General features: G+C 36.4%; 1 protein-coding gene across 7 annotated transcripts in view; it reads left to right on the forward strand.

The window, feature by feature from the left end:
- LOC136858342 (transcription factor SPT20 homolog) overlaps positions 1 to 12929 on the forward strand; it is a 615333-nt gene that overhangs the window by 107745 nt on the left and 494659 nt on the right. For all 7 annotated transcript variants that reach the window (XR_010858631.2, XM_067137808.2, XM_067137810.2 and 4 more), the window contains 2 exons: positions 8009 to 8135; positions 8249 to 8362. Coding sequence is in view for 6 of the 7 variants with exons in the window: in XM_067137808.2 (XP_066993909.2) it covers positions 8009 to 8135; positions 8249 to 8362 (241 nt within the window). In the remaining variant the exon portion in view is untranslated. The remainder of the gene's footprint in view (positions 1 to 8008; positions 8136 to 8248; positions 8363 to 12929) is intronic.

A 12929-nucleotide genomic window follows, 5' to 3' on the forward strand; every position in this document is an offset into this window, starting at 1 on the left:
GAATTTACAATAAGCAATTTTTCAATATTTTCTGGTAACAATTTTTTTCTCCTGTCATGCAGAATGTTTCTGAATGATCTCTCAACATCACATGCAGTGATTGGACAAAACTTCAGTGAAGCCACTTCATCTGGTTTTGGTTCAGTTGTTTCATATTCCTTACCTCGTAGCACCCTGGCTACTTTTACCATCTCTTTCCATCCTGCATTCCTTTGCACAACCCTATCGAACTTTTCGCTCACAGCGGCTACCTTCCCAAAGGTTTGGTCAAAACTTCCCCTGACTTCTTCCACAATTCTAAATGACTTCACCAGAGGCATGCCACTCTTCTCCAACTCGGTGATTTCTCCTGGTAGCTTGTTGAAGTTTGAGGGTGCTCCATTTTATGCAGAGGGATATTAGCTCCCACCATTGCAGTGCATAGGACTGAAGAAAATTGTTGTTGGTTGCTGTTAACAGTGGACTGGTAGAAAGGCTGTGTTGATACAGTTTTCTGTACTCGTGTCAGATGCATTGCAGTATTTTTATGTTAATATATATAGTATTTTTCATATTTTATCTGAAAAATGATAAAATTGACTTAAATTACAATGTTCCTATATCTAATTTCCACAGTTGGGCTAATTGACAATAACGCTTAGTATATATCATGCATTTGTTTAATAAGAAAAGCATGTTAGAGATGATGTTTCCAGAAGTACAAAATTTTAAGGTAGGAACAAGGGAGTTCATAATTTACATGGAAATACGTCCTCAAAGATTTAATAATAATAATAATAATAATAATAATAATAATAATAATAATAATAATAATAATAATAATAATAATAATAATAATAATAAATAATAATAATGTTATTGGCTTTATGTCCCACAAACTATTTTTATGGTTTTCAGAGATGCCAAGGTGCCAGAATTTAGTCCCACAGGAGTTCTTTTGCGTGCCCGTAAATCTAACGACATGAGGCTGACGTATTTGAGCACCTTCAAATACCACTGGACTGAACCAGGATGGAACCTGCCAAGTTGGGGTCAGAAGGCCAGTTATAATTTGGCATTATCGTGTCTAGTTAACCGGGTGAAAAAAATAATAAAAATTAAGTGAAAGGATACCCAAGTAGCGTAGAGAAAAGATCCTTCCTTTGTGCTTGCCAGGGACCCACTGAGCTGCCCCTAGCAGTATTCTTATGTAGAACAACTAGCTGATGTCCGCATGCTTCGCTACGAAATTCTACATTGTATACAGTATTCTAGGTTAGGTAGTGTACACGTTGTGAGTAAAATTGAATTAAATTGCATAGCACTTGACATTACCCTGGAAACACGACGGGGAAGTCACCAAACGTTTTTTGTCATATGAAGACTGGGTTAGGGAATTTTCATTGTAAAGGTAGGCCCCCTTGCCTATAGTCAGTCACAATCAGGTTGGGGAGTTTTCATTTGAATGGCAGACACTCATTCTCCACCTGCCTTTTTGCATCCTCAGAAAGACTGTCTTGGTAGTTTTCCCAACTGAAATGGACATAGGTCATTACAATGACGTCAATAAGAATGGCACAATTAAAAGCAATGCTTTCATATGAAATACTCGATCAAATGAAAAACCACACATTTTCTCACTTTTAACGAACAGTACTACGCTGCCGATCTAACAGTCCAAAGTCCCAAAGCTGGAATGTCCAAGCCGCAGAGAGCCATGATCCGTGACCACACTTCGTCTTATTTTCGCCTGGGTGGAGGTGTCGAATAGTGGAGACTCCCAGGGCAAAAACTATGCCCTTTTACTCATCTGTTTAATAGGAGTACCCGATGAGTCGGAAAATCTCCGTTCACTACACAGGCAGCGGAAAAATCAGACTTGGAGACAAATTTTTCCTCCAAGCCAAAAAAGAAACCCCTCTTCACTCTAATTTGGAATAAAATGAATGTAGAACTTAATAAAAGTAAAGAAGAAAAAGCTTTTCTTTAGAAATGACTCTTTTCAGGGTTGAATTTTGAGTTGTTTCGTGAATTGTGGTGCTATAATTTGGATTAGTCCTAAATTGTAATTCTAGACCAGGTTCTACTACTACTACTACTACTACTACTACTACTACTACTACTACTACTACTACTACTACTACGTGAGCTTAAGTGTGCACACAGCTCATTCAAAACAGCGTGTGAGAGAAGGGGCTGAATAGCTGGAATACTATGATGAACCAGTCTGTTACCTACTGGCAATATCAGAAAATGTATGAACCAGAGGAATGGCATGCTAGAGAAGAAAGTTTTCTAACTCCCCAGCTATTTCCCGCCAATATTCAGTCAGGCTGTTATGCTCGGTACGCAGCAGTCATCCCATCTATCTGAGTTGAGTGGCAGCATAAGAGACAAAGAACATCACAACAAACAATGATCGATGTAATGTTATTGTTGATCAATGTTATGCGCTTTCAATATTGTAGGCCTTCACATTTAGTTTTCTTCCGACTCTGAAATACCACTCTTATCATAGTCGGTACTATAAAACTGAATAAAACGTAAATGTTTGGAAATTGTATTCTCCATAACTTTTGTTATGTAGTACTTTTTGGTAGGGCCAATAACATTGGTATTAAAAAAAAAAAATTAAGTGCCTTCCCCTAAACTACAATTTCATCCAGGGTGAATAAAACTGTTTATAACTTACACTGTAGTTTCTTATTCCCCGACTCTATATACCGATTTTCATTAAATTGTGTTAACCCATTTTCTCGTGGCTCGGTGTTGATGTGGACTTGGCAACAAATATACAAATTCATTAATATCTGTGTTATCAAAGCTGGTACGGTAACAATGTACGACATAAAGTTATTTAGTATTTATCTATAGGACCACTAATAATATAAATATTTGAGAATTAAATTTTAGGCCTTCCACTAAACTACTATTTCACTCGGCGTGAGTAAAATGATTTATAGCGTAGATTGTAGTGGCTCATCCCCCGACTTCACATACCGATTTTCATTAAATTCTCTTCAGGCGTTTTCTCGTGATGCGTGTACAATGTACAATGATATTTCATCCAGGGTGAATAAAACTGTTTATAACTTAGACTGTAGTTTCTTATGAAATGTACAATGTCTGTCTGTATGTATGTATGTATGTACACTGTACATACATACAGACAGACAGACAGAAATTATGGAAAAGTGAAAAGTGCATTTCCTTGTTACTATGGACATGACCAATACAGAAATACCATTATTTTCAAATTCTGAGGAATGTACAGACAAAACTCTTATTTTTTATATATAGATTTAAAAATTTAAAAATCTCATTTGTGAACATTTTATTTGTTGCTATTTGCTGATTTTGGTCAGCTGGGTCAGCTGTCATGAAGACTATATTCTATTGCCTGCAGTAGATCCTGCAACGTGTGTGTCCACAATGCTCCCACCCTCGTTGAAAATGAGAAATTGTCATGGCATGCACCCAAAACTTTAGTTTTTGTCACAGTTTAGCAAGACTCTAGAGAGGATGCTAGAGGTTTGTTGGCCGCTTCGCGGGCGTAACCTTGGAGCTTACGCCCCCTCCCCCCCTCGACTCTCTTTGCTTGCCCCCAGCACAACGGTTACTAACCGGACCTCACCAATCCAGACCAACGGTCTTTTCACTGGCCTGGTCTTGTAAGGATAGTCTTGGCAGTCTTGTAAAATACGCTGTGACATCATTCGAGCCGTGTCATGTTGTATGTATAGCCTCTTGTGACATCGTCCTAGCCGTGCCACATTGGATCTGCAACGTATGTTTCACAAAGGCTTAGCTTGCCGTTTTTGTTTTTTGCTATTTGCTTTATGCCGCACCGACACAGGTCTTATGATGATGATGGGGATAGGAAAGGGCTGGAATTAGGAAGGAAGCAGCTGTGGCGTTAAGTAAGGTAAAGACCCAGCATTTGCCTGGTGTAAAAATGGGAAATCATGGAAAACCATCTTTAGGGCTGCCCCCAGTGGGGTTCGAACCCACTATCTCCAGCATGCAAGCTCACAGCTGAACGCCCCTAACCGTATGGCTAACTCGCCCGGTCGGAGGCTTAGTGGAAGTGTAATAAAGTTATCTAGAGCCTACACATAGTGCTGGTGAAAGTTACTCATTTAAAAAAAAATTGCATTTCAGTTGTAAGTCTCTATTTTCACAGGAAATGAATCACAGTTCAAAATACAGATTTTAGTTTTCATCCACTCTGTGACCAGACCACCGCTGCTCTAACTTCTCATTCAGTGATGATTATTTACATTTTAGCAATGTAAATTATTGAAAGTTCACGACTAATACAGCATTGCAACAAAACAACTTGCCACAATACATAAATTAATAGGCCTATAAATGCTACAGTGAAATGCGACCGTAGTTCTCAGTCACAAAAAGTATAAAAGGAACAAACAAACTTACCTCCTTAAAGCAAGCTTGGCAGAAGACTACTGTTCCATCCATAGTGAAATTAGGATCCCATGTGATCCACTGCTTCAGACAGTTTGACTTCACCAATTTCTCTTTGGGCATTTTTGCAGACACACTTCTACTTCCTCTTCACCACAATAAATCACAACTAGTTCTGAAGATAAAGCGTACACATTGAGAGGGAGTTATAGGGAATATGGGTTGTGCAACGTAGTTCGACGTCGATTGGTTCTGGCATATCGTCGCTCCTATGCCAAAACGACTAATGTGACTATGCTCTTCCTACCCATTATTTCCCTTAAAACTAGTCACGCCTCCCAGCTACATATTGATATGCAGTTCATTAGAACAAATTTCGTTGAGTTCATTTTCCTATGCTAGTGTGTAAAGGAAAATGAACCTTACTGTACCGTACTGTAGGAGTGTGTTTACATGACGTATTTACCCGCTCCCAGAGTATAATATATTTAAGGTTCATTTGCCTTTACACATGCGCATAGGAAAATTAACTCAACGAAAATTGTTCCGATGGACTGTATATCAATATGTGGCTGGGAGGTGTGACCAGGAGGGCCATTGTCACATTTGTGGTTTTGGCATAGGAGTGAAGATATGTCTTAGCAGGCTGGAGGGGTTTGAAGGCTTCGAAGTCAAATAGTTCATTGTTTCTCCTGATGGAAATTCCCCAAGCACTACTTCTGGTGACTTCAGAGAATTCCCGTTTTTGTCCGTGGGGTAAACTGATATTGAGGTACCGGGCGAGTTGGCCGTGCGGTTAGGGGCGTGCAGCTGTGAGCTCTCATCCGGGAGATAGTGGATTCGAGTCCCACTGTCGGCAGCCCTGAAGATGGTTTTCCGTGGTTTCCTGTTTTCACACCAGGCAAATGCTGGGGCTGTACCTTGACACGGCTGCTTCCTTCCCATTCTTAGGCCTTTGCTGTCCCATCGTCGCTATAAGACCTATCTGTGATGGTGCGACGTAAAGCAAATAGCAGATATTGAGAAATGAGAAGATAATTCTGTCAAGCACACCAGCTATAATGTAATGCACTGGAAGAAAACTGGCTTCTTTAAAATACAGTCAAAAGGCTCCAAATAGGCAATTATACTCCAAATAGGCACAAATCCCTGAAATAGACATTATAGGCACAATAAAACCAACGAAATCTAGCTAAAAAGACCCTAAAACAGATTTATATCTCAAAAGCCTATGTTTCTGAACACAGGAATAAAATTGGTAAATAGGAAAATTCCCATCTCTAGTTATTACAGTAGGTGAAATGCAGTATGCAGATTATGTGGCATCGCCTGCTCTTACATCTGAGGAACTGCAAAAATCAGTCAACTGCTTCAAGAAAGCATATGATCACTTTGTTCATTCTATCAACTTTGAAAATACCAACGTATTTGCTCTACTTTCATATCCAGCTTTTAACATCTTGATCTTGGATGCAGCCGTGGAGAAGGCAGGTCATTTTTTTGCACCTTATACAAGAGCTACATCTGCAAACAGGATGTAGAGAAGAGAACTGGTGCTACCCTTGTGGCATTTGGACATTTAAAACACCGTGTCTTCATGAACAGAGACCTAACAGTGCATACCAAACCAGTGTTGTACAAAGCTGTTATAATTTCAACGCTACTTAATGGCTGTGAAACTTGGATCCTTTATCATGGCAACATCAAGAAACTTGAATGTTTCCCTCCTGTAAAAACTTAGATCTACTGTATTTTGTACAGTGGGAGGAACCTGTCACCAGTCTTACAGTTCTTGAGAAAGTGCACATCAGTAGCACAGAAGCTACCATCATTATTCATCTGTTTAGATGAAGAGAGCATGTACACTCAACCACACATAAATTGTCTGGCTAAGAAATAATTTAATACATTCTCGAAACTCTACTATATTTGAACCAGAATCCTGGAGTGCACTTGTTAATTATCATTCAGTTTGACGTCATACTGCCTCTACTGTCATTAGTGCATTTGAAGAAGAGCACTGCAGACTTGAAGAGGCTAAACAACGAACTCAAAAGTCCCGTCAAAATCAAAGTCTCCATCATCCATTCAGTGCAGCCTATATGGATACTGATGTAGTGTAAAAATCGGTCTGTTTAACCATGGGAAGCATATCCATAAACTACATAGAGCACGAAGAAGATTACTGGAGGAAAAAGTGTACTCAGACATGAATCACAACCATTGATGATTGCAATAAGTAGAATAAACAGATGTAAAGTGTTTGGCAAAATGATTGCCCATGTTCTCACCAGTGCGTGCTATTGCTTCATTAAGATGCAGTGATGAACGAACTATGTTACCTGAAGTTTCAGAATTTAGATATTGCCAAAAATTTTGTTGGTTGAAAAAAAAAAAAAAAAAAAAAAAAAAAAAAAAAAAAAATCACTTACAGTTGGAGATGTAGTTTATATAGCATGATTTGGATTCAGACTTATATATTCATTTTGTAATTTAGAAAAATATTGATAATCATTATTGAGACCTAATATTCTGTACAATTTGTATGCTTTCTTGTTTTCGCACAGGGAATTAGCCGTGTGGTTAGGGTTGCACAGCTGTGTGCTTTCATTCAGGTGATAGTGGGTTCGAACCCCTCTGTTAGCGGCCCTGAAGATCTTCCATTTTCACACTAGGCAAATTAAGGCAACGGCCACTTCCTTACCAATCCCTGCCCTTTCCTAATCCGTTGTCACCATGAGACCTATCTGTGTCAGTGCGACATAGAGCACATTATTTTGTTGTTCTTTTCAGTAATGAGTTATTTCAATTTACGAGTCTGCCACTTGAGGAATTTGGGGGTTCATAAAATTTTGTATAGGGATGCAAGATCCCATGTCATAATGTAGTAATGTAGGACTGCTTCCTTAATTGATGTATTCTAAAACATCATATCCAGCTTGAATTAAGACAGGTAATTTAATCTATCATAATCTATAATGCTGCATTGTGTTGAAAAGATAGTAATAAAAGTGAAAACATTAAATGCTAAAATGTATTGAGATGGCTTGTTTATTCAAACATGTGGAGGTAGAAATAATCCCAAAACAATTTTATGGAATTACAAGTGAAAAGAAAGTGATGGTTAGGAAGACTCAGATTACAATGGATGGTGATTTAAGAACAGCATGAGGCAATATAACCTGGACTGAAATGTATTGATGGCTGCAGAGTATTGAAGGAATAGAGTAAAGTGGAGAGGATCTACTATTCTCTCAAACAGAGTTCATTTTTTAGAAGAAATGATGATGGCCAAGAAATAAATGAAAAATGTTACTTTGAAAATAACACAGAAAGGTGATTGAAGTTGCTACAAAATCTGTGATTTTTTAAATAGAGATTGTGTATTTTTACATTTTGACCCGATGTTTATGTATAAAACAATAGTTTCTAATTATGCATGCTGTAATTTTTAATAATGTTACCATCTGAAATTTTGTGTTAATCAGAAATTCTCATTACCGTGACTTCTTTTCATTATCTCCACCCCATAGTGTATGTATGACCTATGTTTAGATACGACTTTCTCTGTGGTTACTACATTTCATGATATTTTAATGTGCAGGTTGGAAATAGTTTCCGAACTTCATCCGACTTGTTTACGTCAGAATTTGAAATTAATGAGGTACCAATAACTGCACGTAATTTACTTACCAAGGGACATACTCAGGAAGAAATTAACCAGTTTTCAGGTGAATATTCCTATTTGTTCACTTGAATGAACCTTTTGTCTGCTCAAAGCTAAAAATTTGAAAGAGTGTATTGTTTGATTCACAGTGTTCTAATTGTGATGATTCTGCATTAGGTGCTGCAGTTTCAACTCGTGGCAGATACTTAACTCCTGAAGAAAGGGCTAGGAATCCTGGAGAAAGACCATTATATTTATACATACAAGCATCAACCAAGCAAGCTGTAGACTGTAAGTACCCTGCACATTCAAAATTAAGTTTTTGTTGTTGTATTTGGTGATGTAGAAATTGCTTTGCTTCTTCCCATTATCATTATTATTTGATCAAATATCCTATCATGATCAATTGTGCCTTAGAATGAGCATATTAGGGTTGTAGTTAACTATAACATTTGATTTGCACTCAAAAAGTATTGATTTCTCAGTCTACCTTAAATAAGAAGCGATAAATTGCAATCAGTTTCGACCTGATCTTAGATGATTACATCCTTATTTACCTTTAATTGAAACCAAAGTAGAGGTATATTACTGTTAATAATATTATTGAAATTTATTTCCAATTAAAGAAATGTGTTGATCAAATTAAAGCTGCTAACTTTTTATTTTAATGGTTTAATTCCATTGACATTTCTCAAATTATATAGTTTAAATAAAACAATACATTTTCATTGTATAAATAATATATCATTATATTTATAAATACTTAAAAGTCAATAAACTTCCCCAACATCTTCAGTGTTGTGCTCTACATAAGCTATTTAAGTACAAAATCAACATAATCAGTATAATCATCCTCAATACAAAAGTAATTAAATAAATTTTAATACTATTATTTTGTCTATTTTGTATTACCCGAGAATATTGGACAGATTGATTATAAATTATCTGACCACCTCAATCCTCACTCCAACCTTGGTCCATAGTCTTAAAGATTTGCTTCCCTAAAAATAAAGGCAGGTAACTTACCCCATAAGTTCTAATGAAAGGTATAAATCATACCGATCCTAAAAAATTAGATGTCATAAATGTCTTTAGTGACAATAAATTATAAGACAAAGAAAACTTAGAAATATCGTATCCTAATCAACCCCCGAATACTCTTACAATTACTGCTAACAATTTTAAAGTAGCCGGTAAACAAATTATAGAAGGTGATGGAAATATAACCCAACTTAATATACACCCCCTAAAATTGCTATTATAACCAATACTAGTATTCTCTTTAACATGATTCACCCTTCATCATTTAATGGATGAAATGATGTAGAATTAAATTCACCTGTCATCGAATAATACACTAATCGTAAAGAATAACATACAGTCAAACCTGTAGAGAAAAAATATAGAAAAAACTAAATATATTAATATAAGATAACCCAACAATCTCTAAAATCAAATCCTTGGAATAGAAACCGGCCAAAAAAGGTATACCACAAAGTGCAAGATTAGAAATATTAAAACAAACAGCTGTTAGTGGCATTTGATTACAAATATTCCCTATGAACCGAATATCCTGGGAATCCTTTATATTATGAATCAATGAACCAGCACATATAAATAAGAGGGCCTTAAATAACGCATGTGTTAAAAGATGGAAAAAAGCTAATTTAGGAAATCCCATAGCTAAAATTCTCATTATCAAACCCAACTGTCTTAAAGTTGATAAAGCAATAACCTTTTTTAAATCAAATTCAAAGTTAGCTCCTAGGCCCGCTATAAACATAGTAAGATCAGCTATAAGTAGTAAAAACTTAGACAATCAAGTATCAACAAACGCTCTATTAAACCGAATCAACAAGTAAACCCCTGCCGTTCAGTTGATATCACAAAATGTCTTTAAGAATGATCTTTTCCAAATGACTTAAAATTGATTTGCGCGAGGTCACATATTCATATTTAAGTTCACTAAAGGATCTGAATACCTCGTGAGCCTTAATGATTAATTCGGTTTGTATAGGCAAGTTAATTTTAGGCATGACTTTGAGTAATATGGTAATTTTAATTGATAAAGAGCACATCTTTGATAATGAAAAAAAGGAAACTTATCATTTTTCCGGATGCTTATGTTGAGATTTATCAAATATATGTCATGAGATAATCCAACTTAAAATTAATAATCTTTGTTTTAACAAAGTGTCTTAAGAACAATTAAGAACAGTGACATGGACAGAGAATGATATTTACAAACATGTGTAATACCTCAACGAATCCATAATTTTCCCATGCTGATTTTGCATACGTTATCAATTTTATCTATGAATGTTTAAATACAACAAACTATTAGCACATTTCAATTGTGATTAAAAGATGAGAATGAAGACTGTGATCACTAACAGATATTTTAAGTAACCAAATGTTAACTACTGTACAAAGGAAAAAAATTAAATGTATCCTCCTAATTCAATACAAAACATAATTCCATCATTAAATGGAGCAATAAAATTCAAACATGTTTTGACTCGTTTGAGCCATCTTCAGTGACATAAGGGGGGTTAAAGTAATCTACATAATATAAGCTAAAAATGTGCTAAAAACATAATGAAGGAACAAATGAAAAACAAAAAGGACAGACGGAAATAAAAACAATAACAATAAAAATATACAATATTTACATCACTAGATGGAACAATAAATAACTCGTTAAGACAAATTCAGTGAACAAAGGTTTTTAAAATAAAACATAATTGAATCCAAAAAATGTGCTAAACCAGAAAATAAAATAAAAGATAACAGACTGAAACGAAACAATAAGTGCTAATAGAGTGAGGTTGCGAACCTCTAAGACTAAAATTTTTTAGTTTGATAACAATTGAAAAAACAGAGCGAAATTACTGTGTTGAAAATTCAGGCTGACAGTGTGTGTTTGTAGAAAAACGATCCTACGAATGGCTGGGAGGGGAGCGGAAAAGCTTGAGAAACCATGTTTGAGAGGAGACAACTTGCCAGGTGAAATGTATGATGATCTACTACTGTCTGCGAAATTCAATACTACAGAGCAACTACTCAAAATAAATACAAGTCATGCACTACTTCAGGTGACAATAACATCGTTTAAATATGAAACATCTCATTACTTCACATTAGTGTCGTTTTGTATCGAAGATCTTCTAACAATGATCATCCACATAAATAGGTAAAATTCGCTTCCTTACCGTGCCACGGATTAACATTCTCACGACTGATTACATGTTTCATTACTCATAATATTCGGAATATCATTTAAAACTCTATCATCCAACCTTAGTGCTTTTCTACTTTCAGGACTATTCAAAACTTTGCATGATGAACATCTTATTTAACTATTCTCAACCTTAAATTCATTAAAATTCTCGAAGATTACACTACATTTCTGTAATGCTTATTTTCAATGAACCACACCATTACAATAACCGCATTTATCACCATAATATTCTATCGATGATCCTATCATTCACGATTCTTTATCACCTTACATGTGCACCATGCCTTTCATAATTATCCATCCAAAAATATACAAGCACATGTCCGAAGAAACTATCTCATAACCAAATACGTCAGAACCATCTTAGCATTATCCTGGCAGACATAATCATATCTCATTAGATCATACACGTCACACAAAAATTATCCTGTAAGAAGACCTCAATACCGACGTATATTAACCATTTCTCATCATTTCACAAGAATTATCCACGCAGTAACTAGAATGTCACCTCAATTACGAAGACAGTATCTTTCGAACACACGGACAATCTTAGAAAAATTCGAAATAAATACCACGATTGCGGGCCTATTACCAGTTGAATATTGCACGGGGATTTATAGTTTCAACATCTCATTATCAAGAAATTAACTACTATTCACGGACATTCTGAAATATTTGTGACGATCACATTATGTTACTCAAGTTGCACCTCAACCATGTTACCTTATGACAACGTTAAGAAAATTTACACTACAACAGTGCATTCTTCATGATAGAATAGAGGAAAGACTATATCTTGGGGTATTATCGTTGACAGATTCTCTTAGATCATCTCCATCTTCTCAGTTGTTTGAATTTCAGATATTATTTTCATCCCACATGATTCCAGGCCTGTAAGGACACTAATTCTGATTAAGCCTGCATGATTGTCTTAATTGAGGTATTACAATGACAGTCACCTTCGTAGACATTCTGACCTGAAACATGTACAATTGGAATTAGTACAATATTATATAACACATGGTTCATGTTTGTGGGTTACTGTAGTCACGTCCTAGTTCGTGAACCATGGGCAACGGCTGAGTGGCCTAGTAAGTGGTCCTGAGAGTCGGGATACCAGTTGCTATGGAATGGGAGTGGGCATCTCGGACATATTCAGAGTCTTGGCCCTCCTTGTGTTCAGGCGGCTAGGACTATACAATCCACCGGTGGTCCATAACCGGTTAGAGGAGAGATCCTCACTTGGACTATGTGTAAGTAGGGTAGCATCCTGCTTCATGAATCTACCGAGCCCAGAACATTTTAAGCAAGCCTCGGACCTATGGGAGTAACGGAGTCCCACTCCCATTTGACAGGCGAGGGACTCCTTGGAAACAACTTGGCGAACAAAATGGAATTCGATGGGGAGCTATCAATATTAATGGGGCTTATGGAAGAAAGAAAGTAGAACTGGCTGTGTCAGCAAAGAGGATGCATCTGGATGTGCTAGGAGTAAGTGATATTTGGGTAAGGGGAGATAACGAGGAAGATATAGGAGATTATAAAGTGTACTTGACGGGTGTTAGAAATGGAAGGGCAGAGTCTGGGGTAGGGCTCTTTATCAGGAATACCATT

The sequence above is a fragment of the Anabrus simplex genome, chromosome 1 (assembly GCF_040414725.1).
Source record: "Anabrus simplex isolate iqAnaSimp1 chromosome 1, ASM4041472v1, whole genome shotgun sequence".
Classification (NCBI taxonomy): Eukaryota; Metazoa; Arthropoda; class Insecta; order Orthoptera; family Tettigoniidae; genus Anabrus; species Anabrus simplex.